This window comes from Cyrtonyx montezumae, unplaced genomic scaffold (assembly GCF_038088225.1).
Source record: "Cyrtonyx montezumae isolate F1298 unplaced genomic scaffold, pur_monq_1.0 scaffold_1, whole genome shotgun sequence".
Classification (NCBI taxonomy): domain Eukaryota; kingdom Metazoa; phylum Chordata; class Aves; order Galliformes; family Odontophoridae; genus Cyrtonyx; species Cyrtonyx montezumae.
Window position 1 is genome coordinate 17,325,359 of NW_027071825.1, and position 21,431 is coordinate 17,346,789.

Below are 21,431 nucleotides of genomic sequence, written 5' to 3' on the forward strand. Positions count from 1 at the left end.
TATTTTCCCCTTATTGGTACTCAGTATATCACTCTCATTTAATGTGAGATTAGGCCTTGTATCAGCCTCCCAAACACTCTACCTGGAATTGACTTCAGGATGACAAGCCAAAAAATTGGATTATACTATTTAGCTCTTCTAATACCATCTTAAGTCTCACTGAAGAATCTTAAGCTATACTACATGATACAGTTTAAATACATAACTTTTTGTAAATGACTACATTTCTACTTATTCTCCTAAAGAAAGAGGAAGATAAAATTATTCCTCTCCACTCAAGAGTAAACGACATCTGCAAAGGAAAGAAACCACAGCCAGGGCTTCAAGATTTTGTGAAAGAGGCTATTACTTTAACATTATATAGTTGATGTACAAACTGCAGCCTTCCCCTGTAGTATTACTTGCTTTTCATTTACTGTAGGACATTGAACACTAATTCTTATCTCTCAAGGTGCTGGGAAAAAAAAAACATTACTAAACTCTTCTTATAAATGATGTAAAATTATTCTCTCCTTCTGTATCAGAATTTGGCTCCTTATTCATGAAGTGTAAATCTTTTCATTACTCAGGAGTATCAACTTATTCAGAATAACTAAATGGCAAAATAATTAAATAATCAAAGATGTAAAAACTGAAGAATTAAATTAATTCTTACCCACTTTCATGCCTGAAACTGAGCATATTTAGGTACTCGAAGTTAACTGTAAATTAGAGTGGGTGATCATCTCAGTAGCTAGGAATATTCCTGTAAAACAGATGACAATTTGTTGGCTAATCAATCAAGTCATGCAAGTAAATTAAAGGCAAAATCAGATCTGAGAGGTTAATCTAGATAATTATTTTGTAGGATTCATAGACAATGTGAAGATAGGATTATAAGGTTGGGGAAAGGAAGGAAAGAAATATCAGAAAGTGGATCAGAAGGATTTGTGGCAGCCTCTAGTATATTTGCTTTTCATAACAAGTGTTGTGATGTATTTTACCTGCAGGAATTAGAAAATCACAACTCTATCAGTACTTCAAAGAATAAACTAATTAGAGAATTTAAAGCAGCATTCTAGAAGAGAGAGTTCAGACACTATTTTTCAGATTCAGCTTTATCTTTGGATAGGACTGTGTGACCAGAATGAAATCATCACCACTTCATTCATGTTTATGATCTTTTAAAATCTGCCCTATATATCTATTCTTATATTATTCACATTGCTTTCAAAACTGCCATTTAATTTTACTAACTAAAAGAATCAAACATCATAAGCATTATATAGCTGTTATTTAGAAGACAACCCAAGGGACAGGTAATGAAAGGAATACTTTCAGAATGCTCCACAAGTGCTTAAACCTGCTCTGAGGATTTTACGACTGCTTAGGCAAGGGACACTTGAAGCAGCAGATTCAAACGGAGGCGAGTCTGACAGCAGCCCCTGAGAGCAGGCTGTGCACAAAGAAACCTGCCACCTTGGAAAACAGTGCCCTCCCTACTAAACACTAACAGAGGAAGACAGATTTACTGAGGGTTTATAGGCTTAAAAAAGGACAGGAGAAATACCGCACATTAGGATAATGTCTAAGTGGGGAGGAGGAAGAGGCCCACACAAGGTTTTTATGAGAACAGGCACTGTCAGTTTGGTGAAAGTCCCACATAGCAGCTCAGGAGTTGATGCTGGTTTTACTAAAGCTGCAGTAATAATAAAATAGTTAAGGCAAAAGGATCCAGTCAGAGAAAACAGAGCTTGTAAGAGCTGCTTTCAATCCCCTAGCAGGAGCCACTGAACAGACACATTCCACAACCAGCATCATCAATTACAATTGCTGTTTTGCAGATGGTAGCACACAACAGGCAGAGTTAGCTCAGATATCACTAACCCAGTCAGAACAAGGATGGGGGCACTCAAACAGCGCTGAGAATCCCCAGTACACATCTTCATGCGTCTTCCAGAAGAGGTCCTCAATCACTATCCAAACACTGTCAAATTCAGCTGAACATAGCTAAGTACTTGCTCATAATGCACACAATTGTTCTTTTGCTCTATATTGCACTTCTTCAGAATTTACACAACTTAAAAGTTGTTTTTTGTTGTTGTTTGTTTTTAACCTGGCTTCAGAAAGTCAGTGATTCACCAGCTCTGCTAGTAAGGGAAATTTGTTTCTGAAGTTCTCTGAGGTCAAACGAACACAAAACCATTTACTGCCTCTGTCGAGAAGAGGCATTACTCCTCAGGATCCCTCTTAAACGCAAATCCTGTTTAATTTGTGTTGGTGGCAGAATACTCATCAAAAATGTAAATTCATTTTTATTTTATTCCAACTACTTTTACACAACTAACATTCAGAATAGGAATTTGAAATCACGGCCACAATATTTTATTGAGATATTTACAGAATTATGAAATGAATGAGTGGCTGACAAACAATGAAAGATGCATGCCTTCATTATTATAAGGCATTAAGTTCTCCAGGTGTGACCAGCACATGTGAAGTGAAATAGCTGAAGAGCTTTTATATTCCCTAAAATATTCTTTCATACAACTGGCAACTGGATTATTTTTTGCATTATTCATGGGTCAAAATAAAATGTTAACTTCTGATCTGCCAAAAGCATTTGAAGAGCCTTTTCAGCCTTCAAAAAAAAATAAGAATTCAAAGTTTCCCACATTGGTTAAGGTTAATTTGCATATAACATTGAAGCTGTTCCATCATTTCCTTTTCTCCCAACTCCTCCCACCTCTTCCCATCTCCTTTGTTTTTCGGTAGCCAAACAGTTCCACCCTCTACTCTCTTCCTTTACCATATTTTGTAACTCATCAGACTTCTCTGGAGAATGTTACTCACTAGCAATAGCCACTTTCTTAGCTTGATTATGTCCCCACCAGCTTAGTGAGCTGATAGCTAAGCAAGCTGCAGGAATGGAGAGGCTGTGAGGGAGAGAAGCAAGACGCTTTCTCTCAGCACCATGCAGTCATTGTATCTGTTCAGACTTCTCATGTAATTTTACCCTATGTAATGGTGAAGCAAGAGTCACGATATTACTCATAAAATCCACTTCAAATTCAGGTGAAAAGAAGGAACATACTATCATTCCAGTAAGAAAACATAGCTATGAGAAAGGTCTAAAATCCTGACGATCAAACTGCATCTTACAAAAAAATAAAGTAAATCCTATTACACCAAGAATTTCTTGCTCTTGTTAATAATTATCACTCTGAGATAAGAGGTTAACTGAAGGTGTTATTATCTGAACACTGAAAAATCTAACATGGTGACATACTCTGCCAGGCACGCAGATGACTACTCAGCTTCAGCTCCTGGCACTGCATCATTTGGTATTCCACTTGATAGGCTCCTGCCATCCAGTCAAAATCCCTGTGTTATTCAGACGACCTACCAGCACTACGAAGGAACAGGGAACAGCTGAAGTTAACATCCTCAGTGACTTATAAGTTCCAAGTTTTCTCAGCCACTGCTACTAAATAACAAACATCTCAGCACAAAATAAGCCTGTTCCATTGAAGAAAGAAGGCCCATCTTTGCAAGAGTTATCTCCCATAAATAATCTTACCGGCTCGGCTAACAATATAACTTTGCATAATCTTATCATGTTTATTTCTACATCAGTATTTGGAAGGGCTTATACAAAACAAATTGTATGAGGGTTGTTTTTTCCCATCCACAGTGCAGGATAAAGAATATCTGAAAGTCATAGGAAAAATTGTCAGAGTCTGAAGTCATTGTGTTTTCACAGCAGTTTCAAATTTCAGATAAATAGCTAAGCATACATGCTTATTACATACGTCAGTATAAGAGGTCGCAATCCCTGGAACATGTGGTAAGACAGACCTGAGGTCTGCAAGATGGCTGAGTTCAGCCAGCAATTCATTGCTGCCAAGAGTCACATCTCCCTGCCCCTCTCCAGTCAGAATCCTACTCCATATTAGCCCCCAATGCTACTGTTCTTCTTGGTTCACAAAGAGCCTGTTCAGTCTGCTGGCAAAGCAAAATTTAAAGGATTTATGTTTTTAGATGCAGTGGTGTTAATTATATTCCTGTCAGATTAATGAATGTAATTAGTTCACAGATGAGTAAGGAAAATGGCTGGAAAACATGGCAGGAAGAGTGGGTAGAGAAAGCACCTCCTCCTGTTGAGGAGCCATCAGACAAGGTGAATTCAGTCCTGTAGAACACCCAAACTGCAGCATTCAGGGTAGACCTTGCTACAGGCACAGGCTGGTTAGACACCTTCCCAGGGGAGCAGTGCTTCCCCCACACCTCTGGAAATGGAAATCAACTGATATAACATACACTGCTTCCATTCAAGCGAGTTAATTTTCAGAGCCTTGCTAAGAATCCCCCACACAGTTGTCTGGATAGGATTTAAAATTCTGCACTATTCTTAGACATGCATATCTGCAGCAGCTGGAAAATGCTTAGTTGCAATCAATGCATTCCACAGTGTTAAGGCTGAGTATTTCGCACTGTGGTTTTATTTATTTTCATTGAATATACATATACATGCTAACAAATACATTATGACTTATCTAAGTACTTGAACACATTCTGTTAAGAATCTCACACTGATTGTTACTACAAGTAATTACATTTAAACTGTTCACTGAAATGTAACGTTTAATCGAGAATCAGCAGTTTCCTAAATGTGCTATGGAAAGTCTCCCACATTCTGAATTTCATAAAACACTTCCAAAACCAAGAGCGACAACTGTCTGTAAATGTGAAACAGGCTACCAAAACGTGTTTAACTTACTAAAAAACTATTGACAGACCAACAAATTTCACTGTGCAATTTTAGAAAATTGGTCAAGAATATTTATGTTTAGCACAACAGCATTTATAGATCAACTGCACTGTGCATATATTGTGTGTTACACACTTAGTGTGGAAGAGACAGTAGAACACATGCTGTGTTCCAAGAACTTCTCTCTAATTTTGAAAGATAACCACAAGGATATTTTTTGTAAAATAGAACGAAAATAATCAAAGTTTTGAAAACAATTGAAGGCAATGACCAACAGCTGTTTCTCTAGCTTGATTTTTAAATACTTTATATATTCACAGTTATGAATAGCAACAGGAAGGGTGTTGTACCTACAGAAACATAATAGTTCAAGGCTTTTCCTTCCAGAGATTCGGGGTGTGTATTGACCCAAGTAAAGGTGGTAGAATTTAGCTTCATACAATTGTAAGAACTGGGATACTAGGATATTTTTTTGCTTCAGTGAGAGGAAGCATAAAATTCCTTACAGTAGACCTATCTGGTGGGCAATCAAATTTTTCAAGTGTTGCTTTGCCAAGATTAGCCTTCAAGGCAAAAAATTAATCCCTCTTGAGAGCTGACATAGGTTATGTTATGAATTTCCCCTAGAATCCTAGAAACATACACAGTTTATTTTTATATGTTTTCTAATATTGCATAAGTCAATAGAAGGACATGTGTGTGGGCTTTTTTCCTATTCATTTTCATCTCAATTTACCACATGACTTCAATATACAAACAAATATAATCTGGATTCTAACAAAAATATTAAAGAAAACACCATTAATTCTCATTCATGCAGTAATGTCCAAGCAACCCTACATGCTAACCAGGCTGCAAAATTAAAGATTTAGAGATCTACAGAAACTGAAAGGATAGAGAACTGTAGATGTTTCTGCCAAGAAAAGAAAAAAGTGAGAAATTCTCCCATGGAACATGCTGTGCATGGCTAACACAGTAGTTGCACATACCCCTACCTGCAATATTTACATCTATATACATTCTCATAAAGATACTGAGTACCTTTACTAATTGCTAATTATTTTTGTGTGCATACATATATACTTGTATGCCTATGTGTATTTAGATCTGCAGTACTAGATTCTGGGGTAGTATTCAACTTTCTTTGTCTCTCTAGGTTCTTCTCATTTTAATTTTTTTTCCCCTTTAAGAACGCAGATATTACTCCATTAAACACGAATCAGTTTAGCTCAATATTTACGACTTATGCCTGACATAATTATTTATAATGTGAAAGAGTTCGGGTTAAAGTAAAACAGACATAATGTGATGGATGCTGCTACTGAAGTCCCTCATGTTCATGTATTTCATTTACTGATAACTAAGTTTTTCATCACTAAGAAGTACAGTTACAATTTTTAGCACCATAATGAACCCAGCAGAGTTTATCTGGACAAATACTGCTTGCTCCTTATTGTGTAACATTAATGCAGTGCTGACTGAACCAGCTGGAAGTACTTTGCAGACTAATGGTATAAACCACCTTCAGCTTTGAAGACATTAGACCAGCATTTGAATAAAACAAATGAACCACATTCATTTTGGAAATGCTACGAAACAGAGTATTTCTTATTGGGTTTATGCTAACAAAAATTCCAGGTAAAATTGCTTGAGTATGTTAGCTGTGCCTACCTTTTTATACCTACTTGATCAAAATTTTATACCTACTTGATCAAAATTAAGCACAAGTTTTTAGATTTTTCAACTTCTCTAATTCTTGTTTGGATATTTTTCACCTTTAATATGCAAAACCTTGATGCCAACTGTTAAAGACCACACTTGAATCAACTGAGGCATCTCAAACACCAGGGCTTTGGGTTAATTTACTAGAGGCTGTGGCATTATCTACGCCCCCCTCCATTTCTCTGCTGTCAGAAATTCAAGGCTACATGCACAGCAACAGTGTATTTGGTCACTGTAAGAATATAAAATTCACTTAATTGCTATGTAAGAGACCTTTCTTCAATTCCGAAAAAGAAGCTACAAAAGCAGCTCATCAGAAAGCAAAATAATCAGATCAGTTTAAGATGTACAAAAAGGTGAATCATGAAAATAGCAACCAGCACTTCCAAAAAAAAAAAAATACTGGCGTTTTACCTTTCAACAGGTAACAATCCACACAGTGCTATTCACTTCAAACTCACTTCTTCACGTGTATTTTTTAAGGGTGAAAAAGCTTCTCTTTATCTTTAAAAAGATGTATAATTATAGATTACTGTAGTAAACAGTTTCTTCTAAGAACAAACAGGTATTACCTTATTTTTTTTTCTCCAAAGAAAATCACAGTGTGACAATTAATAGTAGTTTTGAGGATGGTTCTGTTCATAGAGTACAGCCTACAGAGGGACAGCTGCAACAGTTATGAGGTAAAGGGATTTCTCTGTGCCAGTGCTCAGACTTTGCTCTAGAAATGAACAACATAATTTGCATTTTGCAAAGTGCTTTGGTAGTCCTACTTCTGGATTTTTGTTTATGATATTCCATTACCATACACTTCAGCCCACTTTTCTGTTTCATTCCATAATTCAACAGATTCACCACAGGCTTTGGATTTTCATTATTACTCCTGTGTTACACATCCAGTACAAAATGAAAGTGAACAAAGGAAGAAGCGAAGCCACAGAAGTACAAACTGTATCACACAGCCACACAACAAACATATTCTACACAACTCTGAGAATCAAGGAAAAAATAACTTTTGCCAGTTACAGAAACACAGGTTAATGAATCCTGCCTACTGAAAACACAGCTGTTGGGATTGACTCATCTGACAACATGACCCTGTGTGGATACTCCCATTGGTGAAGCAGGCTTAAGGGGCAGACAGAGTGACAGCTGGTCCATTTCTTCCCTTGCACATAAATCCCATTTCAAATAGGATTAAGATAACTGCAAAACAACCCACTGAATGGACAACAGAGCCTACCTAGCAGAAGAACATATATGATTTAAAACATTTTAGGTGGGCTTTAAATACTTTCTTAACAATGACCTCTTCAAAAGGGAAGCAATATTTCAGAAGCCATCTTCAGGTTTATTTAAAAAAAATCTGGGTTTTAATTTAGGGAATGACATTAAATACTTATCTAGTTTGTAAACTGCAACATCCATAAGTAAGGTGGGTTTTTCTGACATTTAAATAATTTTGGAGCATAAGATTAAGAAAATACTTTAGATCATAGAAATTCAAAGCAATATAATCCCATTTATTTTAAATCTGAACCTGTAGAACCGGTCTCCTTTCTTCATGCACTGACAGTTGGATCGCATTTATATCAGAGCAGATAAAATATACTTTTCTATTTCTGATGTAATAATTTGCTGCTTTAACTATTCTTAAACACCTTGAAATCCACATAAGCACTTAAATTTTAAGAGGAACTTTGAGGAACACAAAGAAGAAATGAAGTCTATACTGATTTAGGAAAGATTAGACAGAAAGCCTCAACTGGCTTCTGGAGCAAAAGTACACTTAATTCATTAGAGTGGTTGAATTTATTCTCAAGTCCATGAACTAAATACATGTAAATTTCCATGTAATCTAGCTCTTGATATACCACAGTATGCTTGTCTTTGAACTTCTCATTTGCTTTTATGTGGTAATTTTTTTTAATTTTGGGTGCTGAGAAAATGAAGTACATATTAATGTTTACAAAAAATAATCATCTTCATTGGAAAATTAAGCATGGGGTCTTGCATGTTTGAACAGAACTTCAGGGAGGATCACAGCAGAAACAAAGCATTAACACATCCTTAGTCTCTGTGTGGAGAGGAGGAGTCTGCTTGGGTATGTGGACTGGTGATGGCATAATAGAAAGGTGGAAATGGAAATTAAATATTTGTTCATATTGTATTATGAGTAAGTAACTTCAAGTGTTCAATCTAATAGCATCTTAGAATTTGTTAGTACTAAGCCTGATTTGCCAAGATTGACATGCAAAGAAAAACACCTCACCCAATCCTGCCAAGTTCAGTCACCTCAACATATTAGGAAAAAGAAAAAAATGCTGACTCTTATGCTGGTGTCCTTGCACCCTTGCAAAGACTTTAGTTACATGATACTGAGTGTAAGAGAGCCCAGATTCACATTACAACTTTATGCTTTATCTTGCTTTTGTGCCACAATATTTTCCACAACTGGATTTTACTAGAGGCGGTTCCACTTGTTTTGCAAGTTTCCTAAACTGATGTTGGAAGGCTGACTCCCACTCATGGAATTGGAAAGGTCAGAACACACACCTTCCTTTAAGGAGCACAATGCAGTTTTCAGCAGAAGCACACAGGGGAAAAAAAAAAAAAAACGAGTCAGCAGAAAGGAAATTCAGTGTGAGACAGTGGCATTTTGCAGTCACCTAACACAGCACTGTCGTTTTAGACACTGAAATGATGATCCTGAAATCCTTACTTAGACAAAGCTTCCACTGAGTCTGAGATAATCTGAGCAATTGCTGCTCAGCTAATACTAGTATTATAGCTGACTGTTTAAAATTTATTTCATTTTAGGTTATATCTTTAAAGCATTCTTCCAGCTACAAGTACAGCTTCTCTATAAATCCATCTTGGAAATCAAGTTAAAGATGCTATCTCTACAAATCCCACACCATCTACACTGCCAGTATTACAACAGCTTAAAACATTACAGGCAAAACAACCTTCACAGGAAATCAAAATACTTAAGTTTAAAAATATCTGCTTGCCACCAGAGGCATGCAGAAAGGAAAGAAACAGAAACATAGTAAGAGTTTATTTCTACCACAGCCCTAGCAGATTCTTTTTTGGGCATTTAACAGTTAAAGAAGCAATGGCATACTAACAGAGCGCATTAAAACAAAGAGTTGGCAGCTTCTGAAGGAAAAGGGCTTGTGCTCCACTGTTCCAACTTGTCAGTCAACTCATGCCAGCGCTCTCCACGTCTGCCTCTTCTACACACCCTCATTACATGTGTCTGTCTGGACTGATCTGCTTGTCTGTTTAGGGACTCTCCCGACAAGTCAAAAATTCTGCCTTCTCTCTGCTCTGGAATCGGATCAAATCACCTCAGCTGTTTTTTGCAGCCCCATCAAGAGGCTTTTGCTTATGGTCTCGTTCTGTTTTTCTCCACTACTTTTCTGTTTTTGATTTCTAGAATGGAGGAAACTGAATTGCTGAAGGAAAGACTCCAGGCCATAACAGTAAGTGCTTATAGTTACAACTTGCTTTTAAAAAATCAGCTTAAAAACAATGTATTAATGAGATACTGTGCATTTCCTGAATAATGTTTTATGTCAGGAAGGAAAAAGAGTTACATTTGCTGGAAAATGTTTCATTTTTATCCTGCTTCATAAGGTATTGATATAAGGCAGCTAAGTTGCCTGCACTGATCTTACTACCGGTTGTGTCACACTTTCAAATTGAATTTAAAGCAGTGAAAGTATGTGTGCAAGCTGCTACTGAACAGTCTAAAATACATATTACTATCATCACAACTGAATGTTCGCTTGAAGGACAGCAGGTCAAAAGGCAGATAGAGAATTCCAGAACAACTCAGTTTTACTATTTCACAAAATGGAAAGGTGAAATATTTTCTTCTTTTCATTGTGGAATTAAACAAAATTGCTGAACTGATGCTTTACCTTAAATATCACTGTCTAAGAAGAAAAAAAAAGGAGAAGCTTGAATTAAGCAGATTGCCACCTGCTATTTTCCAAAGGGGAAAAGAATAAGGGCTGAATGAAATTAAAGCTGAAGACTTAAGTAAACCCTCTCTGTTTCTGAAGGGGAATCTACTTCAAAACTCTGCAATTTAAATAAACTATTGAGAGTATATATATATATATATATATACACACACATAAATTGGAGAATATGAAAATAAATAGCCAAAACCAAATTCTCTTCTGATTTCATCTTCACTCCAGAATGCTCAGTTGCCAACATATATTAAACAGAATTTGTCCCCTTGGGATAGAAGGAAAATTGCAGAAGGATCACCCACTATCACAGGAATTCTTTAAAAATAGTACTGGACTGAAAGTATCTTTCACACTATTAGCATGGTTGAGTAGTATTCGCTTCACAAGTAATATCTGAACAAATAGAGGACAGTGTTTAAAAACAAAACTCATTAAAACTAAAAAGTGTTTGAACCCAGATGAAAGCCTACAGGAGCTGAATAGGATTTGGGATTGTTTTTAATAGATAACAGTTGATAAAAGCCAGCAGGTCCATTTATCCTATTTATTGATTGAAACCCACAGTATGATCTTTGGATATGTTTGGGGGGTATTTGGTTGGAGAATTTTGTTTGTTTACTCTAATGGTGTTTGAACCCAACTCAGAACTTGGACTTTGTCTCTGGTGTATAGGCTCAAAAGATAAGAAACATTTTTAGAGCTGCAGAGCAGAAATCCAGGCCTTGCAATATTTTAATACTTGCTGGTATCAGTCGGACAAATGGGGCAGCACCCCTCTCTGCCAAGGATTTCTGTGCGTGTAAAAAGGTTAGCATCCTTTGGCTGCAACTTTGCTACCAGAGGAATACTGGAGGAAAAATATATATATATATATATATAGAGAGAGAGATACATATTTAGAAGCCTGTGGCAGCTTCCAGGGTCTTACAGGAATTCATGCTTGAGTTCTGGCCACAACTTCATTTATTACACCTGCTGCATAAACTGTTTACTCTCTAATTTGGTGGATGTCCATCAGTTCAGAACATTTAATTGTAACAACTCAGTGTATTTCCTTCAGTGTGCTGCAGAAAAGAAAGAGCTTAAGTAAATTGAAGTTATCATCAGCTTTGAGAATCAACAGTACGAGGTGTACAAGAAAATAATACACTTTAAGTGAAAGTTATTCCATGGCTTTGGGGAGATTTGTCCCAAGCAACCTATCTTAAAATCTCAAGTGCCACCTACGAGATGTTTGTTGTAAAGGATCTAAAAGAGGATAGCAAGAGGCACTTGGGTATACATAGCAGAAGACAACACTTGCAATGAAAGCTAATTGGCTTCTGTTGTTAAGTGCCTAGCTTCCTTATGGGAGGTGACTCTCACAGCCACCAGGGGGTTTCAAATTCTTTTATATCTTCTGTGCATAGCATAGCAATAATCAAATAACCACATTGTTTTAGTATTTTCATACTCTAGTGCTCTGAAAAGAAACACTTTCTCTATGTAGTTTCATTTGTTCTCTTTATGGAGAGACCATCATATCTTAAAATAAAAACCATAAGTGTTTGCTGTAGCAAACACGTTGAGGAAAGCCAGACAAAGAGGAGCCCTATGCTTGATTCTCTCTCAAATATTCCTTCCTATAGGAAAAAAAGAAAAAGAAAAACAGAATCTCTTAATGATTTTAATTATGATATTTCTGCAGTCTTATGCCTCTAAACAAGCATGTTCATACCTCCAGGTAAGACCTCTCAATAACCAAGCACCAGATCTGAAAATGTACATGAAAGCTAAATATATTTGCTCCTCTACTGGCCTTAAGAGCTTATGGCATCCACCCTAGGACCAAGAACACCAGCATAGGCATAGCCATGGAAGGTTGCCACAAACCTGTAGATTTGGCACGCAAGATAGCTAGAAAGACACCAGTCTGCAGGCATATTTCCATTTCTTTCAGATAAGGTTCACTTTGAAATATGATTCATTATCATCAAAAGTCAAGGAAGGAGAAGTCCTACATGTTCCAGTAGGAAGAAAATTAAGACAAAAGATCAAGTTGTAACTTACACTGATACATAAACAGATGGAAAGGGATGAAGGTACTGTTTCTAAATAAGTAAATCTTGGCAACATTAACCCGAGAGCATGAGAGAACTTCCATGCAGGAGCACAGAGTGGATGGAATTCAGCAGAAGCATGGATCCCTTAGGTACCTAGGAGTAAACACCTATTACACTGCATGAATAGTCAAAACTTTGTACAGCAAGACATTACTTGTAGACTAAGTATAGCAGAGTACACTGCAGGAAGTGTCATATAACGTTTCAAAAGTTATTCTGGCAACACAGGTTTGTGTGCTAGAAATCTTTTCAATTTAGCTTCTGGCATTGGATCTTCAGCTTTCTTTGACTAGCTATACAAAAGACAACCTATTTCAACTCAACTTTGTATGGATAATTGTGTAGTAGCTGATTATTACCAGCTAGGAAAATTAAAATACAGCTAGAACACCTAAGGACAGAAGTAGAAAAATAATCAAGAGAAAAAAATACAGAATATAAAAGAAGCACATCATTCTAACAAACAGAACAGACAAAAGGACCCTTTACTGAATGGATTTCTTATTTTACACACACTTATAATTCAGATACTTGTGTGTTCACACTAATTTCTTTCAGTGCAACATCTTTATGTACTACTTTTCATTTCTAACCACAGATACTTAGTACGTATCTCCACTGGTACATATTGAATATTTAAATTAAGCTGAGATAATTTAAAAACCTTAAATCAAGTAAGAGTTCATCCTTTGGCTAAAAGCCTTATCCAAAACTTTATTTAAATATTACATCAGTCTGTAAACACAAGCTCTTGTCATTCTTCACTCAACTAATGATCAGTAATTTAAAGGCCAATTATACACTGAGATAAGGAATATTTCCTAACTAAGGAAAGACATGAAGATCAAAGAACAGATGATATATCTCCAAAATATCAGCTCTTGGATAAACTCTCTCTTAAGAGGGATGCATTAGAACTCATTTGCATAGATTGACTTCATCCTAACCAACAATCCACACCGTTTTTAGCACCACATACATAATTTTTCTGTACTCTTAATCTGTAGGACAAAAGAAAACTGCAAGAAGAAATTGCACAGAAACGTCGTAAAGTAGAAGAGGAAAAACTGAAACACCAGCATTTAAAGGTAAGTTGTTGCATTTATATGATTAAAGATAGCTTTAAGTGGTTCAACTTGAATAAGAGTTTTGAAATGCAAATCTCCATGCACTTAAATCATGCTTTTACTGTCAAATTTTCAGGGTTTTCTGGAATCTTGGCAGGAATCCATTTGACTCTTAAGAAGCATCAGATTTTGGTGAAAAATAAATAAATAAAAATAATACCTAGAAGCTAATGCTATTCGATCACTTACATGGCATAAAATGGGATCCTAACCAGAAAACTCATAGCTGAAAATTAAGCTCCACATTTCAGACTGGGTACGTTCACTCCCTAATTTCACTACAACAACCTCACCTGGTAAGATGGCACAATCAGGAGGGATAATTGTGTTATTTTGTTCTCAGGCAGAGGGGGAAGGAAGAAATACTTCTAGCAGCCTATTTTTGTTTCTAGAAATGCACAGAATGTGCTGTTTTACATGCACTCATACAGGAGCAGATAAAGTTTTTCAAGAAAGATGTGGAATGCAGTACTTAGGGTGTGGCACATCTCTTTGAATATATTTAAAACGTAATCCTCTCCAATACAGACACCCGCTCCCAGGTTTCGTGTACCCTCTCTTTTGTAAGAGTCAAGACAAGTTATGCTATGTTAGTTTTCTGGGACAGACAAGCCAATGAGAAAGTCCTCCATGCTTAATGTTTTATTGAAAGATAGCAACTGTGAGGACAGACAATCATACAATGTAAGTGAGAAAGGAATATCTTCTCAATCCCATAATTAATAACAAGTACATACAACCGTCTTCCTCTACACATATAAGAGTACTGCATTATTGTATTTCAAGTTTCTATACCTATTAATTCAAAATTACTTTCTCCTTTCTTTTAAGAAGGATGAACTCACCTGTTGCAGAGCATTTCTCTAATCCTCACTACTGTTGTTTGCAGAATACAAGAGCAATGACCTAACTCTCACTGTTACACAGACTTTCCTGTTAGCTGGAAATCGCTATCCAACTCCTAGCTTCATCCTTAGTTCCTACTTTTAACTCTTAACAACAGATTTATAAAAAGTTTTAAAATGACTGTGTTGTTTGGGTTTTTTTTTTTTTTGTTTTTACTGTTGTTGCTGATTGCATTGCTTGCGGAGATGTTCTGTTTTGTATTCCTTTCTCTAAACTGGATTCTCTTGCTTCCAAAATTTTTTCTGTCCCCTGTATAACTCCTTACTAGAAAGAGACAGATGTGATGATAACAGGTATTAGTTATCTAATAAAACCAGAGTGGAGAAGGAATATTTATTCTCTATGTTCTTCTCTGCAGTGTGAGATAGAGGACATGCAAGCAACTATAGCACACATGGGTGACCATAGCTTCATAGAACTGCAAGAGTCTAATGAACACTGCGAGGGAGGGTATTTGGGAAAATCCATCTTCAAGTAATTTTGTGTACCAGCAGTTTGTACTACTACCTGGAATCTTCCTTAATGAGGCAATGAGCAAAAGGGTGAGAGTTCCCTGAAAAACAGTTTAGCGATGTTAGCACATACTTAGAGCTTTTCTAGTCTAGCTTACATTTTTTTGTTCCTGGCAAGCTTGAACTCCAGTGCTGTCTTTGTAGATGCTGGTCACACACCTTATTCCAGTTATTAAAAACACTGAAATACCACTTGCATGAAAACCATGGAACTAATTTATTCTTCTCCTAGCAAACTGTAAAATAAACTGCTGTACCAATGTGAGACTAAAGCCTGCAAATTCAAAACACCTGTGCCTTCCAGGGGAGCCAGCTGAAATCTTTCCAGTTGGTTCAACCTTGCTAAGAATTAATTACAGAGGACTTATACCAGCAGCATGCGCAGGACATTGTTCACAGAATTTGTGGTATCAATCATATGAGCTGTGACAATGAACCTCAGAAGAGAAGAATCACTTTCCAGAGTTCTGGACATGTCCATGGTCTTGTCACATCAGAGTGGATAAGCATCTTTTTCCTTTATAGTAACAAGATCTATATGAAATGTGCTTTCATATTAGAGCTACAACATGGTAAAACATGCATAACCTAGTACAGCACTGAAAATGCTTTACTACAGAAAAAAACGCTGACAGCAGAAAACAAAACACCTGACAGCTCCTCTGTGTCTGTGTCAGCAGAGCAGCCCTCTCTGACAAACACCTAGAAGTTATATGTTGTTCAAAAGGTGTTTCCACTACGTAATGTGTCACTCTTACAGCAGCAGCTAAGTAAATTTGTGGGGTTACGTGATATGTAGTTATGAGCAGCAGCAAGCTATTCTAGGAAAGTGAAAAAATAACACCATTGTGTTACATCTACATTTAGGAAGTTTGTTTTCTTGAGTCTAACCTGATATATACATGTTTTTGTTGATTTGATTTCAGTGGATATTATCGGTTTTTGAGGACTATAGTACCAGCCTTGCTGTAGTTTTCACAAGGAGATTTATTTTTTGAGTCAGCAGTGAAAAACTGTCAGTTCCAAGCAGGATTAAAGTCTCACATTTCCAGGAGTACTACCTATCACTAAAATCTATATTCTGATTCAGAGATAATAACTGTGCTCCCTCTGACTTAGAGCAGTATTTTGTGATCAATAAAAATTATCCCAACACCACATTACAAGCACCTACCAGATCAGGTAAAACTACTGTATTAGAATATTTGCAATTATTCCACCTGAGCCTAAAATATCTTTGCTACAATGTTGGAAAAGGCTGCCAAGCAAACCCAGAGTCAAGGCTGAAGACTTCAGTCTTAAGCTGCCTCTGCTTCCTGCAGATCTTCTAGGATCCAGCATTGTGAGAGAATACTGGCCTGCAGGGCTACTGTGACTGTAAACATTGCTCCTAATTGCTGCAAAATAAATACTACTAGGGAGTGCCACAGTGTTCCCAACAAGCCTGTTTTACCTGCAGTTTCTATCAGAATACTTGTCTGAAACCAGTTGAAAGTATGCCTTTAACAGCAACAAGTTTCTATATGCATCCTCCATCATCAGCTGGCCTTCAACAATAACCTCACATGAAACCTCACAGCAAAAGGCAAGGAAGAAATGTTTTAATTAAAACATTTCTTCCCCCAGCAACCACTCCAAGCAGCTCTGAGGGTAACACAGACTTCTCACCAGTTGCTGGGCACAAATCTTACTCAAATTTGCAGTAGTCAAAACCCAATTTAACCTTCACCCGTACCCTACAGTTAACAAAGCTATATAGAGGGAAAAAAGGGAAAAACAAAAACATGGCTATCAGACAGCTCAAGGAGTCTAAATAGCAAAGAGAAATCACAATTAATTAAAAGCCTTTTGTGCACACTTTTTCCCTCCTATTGAAGAAGTTTCACTGAAGATCTCTGACTCTTCTTCCTTAAGGCAGACCTGGATTTATATTCTCAAATTAAACTGAAAGAAGGCGCGAAAGTTTGCATGGCTTACAACTTCTAGCCTACCAATTTGAAATTTATCTCCATGAATCTCTCTCTCCCCAAAAGTAACTGAACTGTTAAATTACATTCACATGCAACTGTTGATGTTGTGGAGTGGCTACAAGAATCAGTGTGCACAGCTAGATTTTTCAGAATTTGAAGACAGATCTACTTAGCTATACTACATATGTATGTATACATATGTGCAATACACTTATAAGCCACTATTATACAAAAATCTCTACAAGCACTAAGCAGGTCAGAACTTGGATATGTGGATTGACCCTAGAGTAGGGCTTCTAAATGCGTAGGAGGTCTGCTGGTACACTAACCAGAATTCAACATCCAAGACTCCACATTTTCACTCCCACTTATGCCTCTTCACCAAATGAAATACTTAATTACTCAAGTCCTCTGCAAACTCAGGAAATAACATTGCACTGCTAACTCCCTGAAGATGTCTCCCCCCCACTCCATACAACCTCCTTTACAGAAGCTTTTCATCTTTTATCCATCTCTCCCAGCATTTACCTAGTACCGCCAGCCAAGAAACTAGGTGACTTCTGTCTGAGCCTTTTTGCATGAGTATGTAGTACGCATGTTTTGACCCAAATGTTCTGCTTTACTAAGTGATATGCTTAACCTCAGAAATATTAATCCGTTACAGGTCACAATTGATATTCTCCTCCTTTTCATCAGACAGACATATTAAAAAGTGATTGCGTTCTTACTGAATTTGTTTTTAAGTCAGTCTCAAAACGTGATTTTGTTTTTCAGTGGCACCTGGCTCATCATTACTTGCCTTATACAATCACAGAACATGGAACACACCTATGACAAGACAAATACAGTAAAATTCTGACTAGCCCAGTTTTTAAAGTACAATTCTCTGCATTTTTTCCCCCCATCAGAAAAAGGCCTTACGAGAAAAATGGCTCTTGGATGGCTTCAGTTCTCTCACACCAAAAGAGCAGGAAGAAATGCAAAAGCAAAATCAAGAGGACCAACAACGAACTCATGAGCTGGAAGAAGACATTTTCAGGTAGGTCAGTACTGCTGCCCCTCTGAGTTAAAATAGTCCTCCCTTAAAAATCTTTTTCTTGTGAAAGATTACAGTGTCAGTGAGGGCAAAACAGAAGCGGTTGGATGTGCAGCATAAAGCAATCTGCTGTATTTTCTGGTCAGCTAAGATTACAGCATACATAATGAATGCCTACGTTGTGAATTCTCATAAGCTGCGCAGTATTTTAGGAGTATTCTTTTCTACAATACATGTCATACTATACTTGATTGTAAGCCAACTGCAGAGCCTGGTTTCACTTTGAGATAGACACTGTTAAATCAAAATTTCAAAATAACAATAAGTCATTTAAAAAATTCTGTTTTACTAGATCCTGCACAGCTTTTTATACCTGACTTCTATCAGAAGTTTGAATAGTACATGCTGCCTAGCTCACCTATGACTTGCCTTATTTTTGCTTATCTTCCATACAGTTGCATTCTCACTTTAACCCCAGAAGTCTATTGCAGTGAAGACCTTACCATAATCTTTATTAAAATGCTCCTATAGATCTCATTCCATCGTGCCTTCCCACCCCCCACTCCACAGGGCTAAATTTGAACTATGTAGTCAGTCCTGCATCTAGTTCCTTTATTTCTACAGATGTTTTATTTCTACAGATGTAGCTGTAAATGCTTTTTAGACAAAGGTAGCTTTTCCCCAAAACAGTGGAGCTCAATAACAAACCAGACCCAGGCATACTGACTAGTACTTCCCATTAGCAATCTCAGCAAAGCTGGAGTGTTTCTGTTATTTTAGATTCAGAAAAGAATTACCACACTTATTTTTTACTCCTTAGTTCTATAGTGACTTCCACCATATTCTCTTCTCCCTCCACTGTCCTCCTACACACTCTTTTGGCAAAGTTGTCACCAAGGTTATCTCTTCTGGTTATCTCACTCCCACTTCCCTCCTTACTGCATCTCAAACGCAAATGATAGTTTTCTTTGCTGACAGGCAGAGCCTAGTGCTGGTTCGCCCTATAATTAAGCTGACTTCTTGCTCGAAAGCACTTTTCTCAACAGAATAGCTTTTCAAGTACCTCTGCAAAATTTTTGTCGGAGCAGTAAAAAGTAGACAGTATGCTCTGAAAATATCCCCACAGGTGGTGACTATGAAAACGTGAAATGAGTCCCCTTGCCAGTGTGAGCACCAGGAAAAGGAGCTGTGTGGGGAAGGGCTGGCTTCAGAGCACCAGGGAAGCTGCACAGAGCAGGCAGCTGCCCCACACCAGCCCACCATCAGTTCATCTCTCCTTCTAGTGCCTGGAGAAGAGCTAACATTTTCAAAACCATAATGACTTTGAGTAAGAGCTGACTGCTTAGCTAAAGTCTCAATTAGCCATAATGATTTTGGAGGGTTTTTTGGGTTGGTTTTTTTTTTTTGTTTTGTTTGATTTTTTTTTTAAGTTAAGAACTAGATTCAGGGTATGAATTTGTTGTAGGAAGGATATTTTTTTCTGCTGATATAATCTACACCGCTGCCAATTATTTTTATGACACCTAAGAAAACAAGCAATGGCACTATAGTAGAGATCCGTAAATGTCAAGTTTTCATTTTCAGTGGTGTAGGCTTCTGATACATGCATCTCCTTTTGAACACTGAAGTACTTATTTCATCTGGAAATACACAAATCTTCAGCATCTAAATCTAATCTGTAACCTGAAAACACACTTCAGGGCCTCCAAGTCACTGTAATTGAGCTGCCTCCCAGTAATGCTGGCAGCAAGTTCTTCTGTCCTATTTCTGGGAAGACTTGGAATGATGGATTGAGACTTAAAAAAAATCCTGTAGTACAAGATTTCAGCAAATAGGGCTGAATATCATACTTAGTCATACATAAAGCCACTGCAACAGCTCTCAGAATCCTGGGTTTCCCACTATAGTTGAAGAGTCTCTTGATACTGGTCTTGTAATTGCTGCTTTGTCTTTAGATCAGTGCTATTAATTTCTATTTGAACTCTTAGTTTTAATTTTCTACTACACCCATATTAAGCCTTACTTCTCTGAATGCAGCCATATAAGCTTTTTATAGTCTGAGTAGAATTTATCACTATTACAAATAGTAAAACAGTAATCAAACTAGAGCTTCAAAAATGAAAACGTCCTTTAATTTGTAGAGGTACATTGACATAAATTTAGTTTCTTTGTTTCAATTCCAGATTGGAGTTGAGAAAGGGTAATACTTTTTTGAAGTTTACCTGAATTAGAAGCTTCTAGGCACATTAGAAGGTGGTCATGTTAGAAGGTGGTCATAGGAACTGAAAAGAGTCTAAACGCACTTATGCGTTAAGGAAGGAAAAATAAGAGTGCCAAGCCATTCATTTGTATTTGACTGCTTACTTAAATGACACATATGTGTACACAAATACACATGGGTGTAAAATTTTGAGGGTTGGCTGCAGACTCTCTGTGAATGGGAAGGCTGCTTGCTTTTTATTGCATCACATGACCAAGAACACCCATCTTACACCAAAGCATAACGTGAAGTTCCTGAGCTTGTAAACTTAGTATGTACCTGAGCCTTCACTAGCCTAACTAACTAACTTCACTAGCCTAGAAATGTCAGATACATGCCTACTAGAATTTTTGCCAGAGATTTGATTAACAAGCAGTTTAACTTATTATTTTTAACAAAAATTAGGCTATTTATTTTACCATCCTGTTTTATTAAACTTCTGAATTTTTAATATTATTTTTATAATTGATTGTTTCTCCATGGTTAATTAAATATTTTCACAACCACCTGTTGTTAATATCAGTATCGTCACCTAAACTTGTCTTGCATGTGAACTACTGGCAAGCTCACCCAGACTACATCCTCCTTAAAATAATTCCCACTTCTAGAAATAGCTCAGATTTTTTTCAGAGTGAAATGCATCAGACAAATGATAAGTATAAAATGGAAAAAAATAACTGAAAGTGTAACAGAAAATGACAGTCTTCACTTTTACAATAAGAAACCTCACAGATACAACAAAGTAGTAAGTAGCAAGTATTATTTCCCTCTGTCATGAAAGTGGTTTTGCAATACAGCAAACAGAAAAGAATGAGTGTTAATGCTCACAAGAAAGAAGTAAGAATACATGAAACAACAGCATCATCATCAGCCAAGACAGGGTACAAGAAAAATCTACATCCTGGAAATGAGAATCAGTACAGAAACACTCTTAATTCTGGACATGGAGAAACATTCCTGACCCAATCATCAGTGGAAAAGGAGCTTGTATCACCACTGCTGAAGTTATAAGGATAGTTCAGACGTTTCTTTTCCTAGCAAGGCCTATAAACATTTT

General features: G+C 36.9%; 1 protein-coding gene across 3 annotated transcripts in view; it reads left to right on the forward strand.

The window, feature by feature from the left end:
• Window positions 1-21,431, forward strand: part of PALMD (palmdelphin) — a 47,657-nt gene that overhangs the window by 11,821 nt on the left and 14,405 nt on the right. Inside the window, exons 1-4 of one of the 3 annotated variants that reach the window (XM_065742203.1) lie at window positions 8,911-9,014; window positions 9,915-9,960; window positions 13,571-13,651; window positions 17,987-18,117. In XM_065742203.1, coding sequence (XP_065598275.1) covers window positions 9,001-9,014; window positions 9,915-9,960; window positions 13,571-13,651; window positions 17,987-18,117 — 272 coding nt within the window. In that variant the 5' untranslated portion in view covers window positions 8,911-9,000. Of the gene's footprint in view, window positions 1-8,910; window positions 9,015-9,914; window positions 9,961-13,570; window positions 13,652-17,986; window positions 18,122-21,431 lie in introns of those variants that run through there. The other 2 variants (XM_065742212.1, XM_065742220.1) reach the window with 2 other exon arrangements.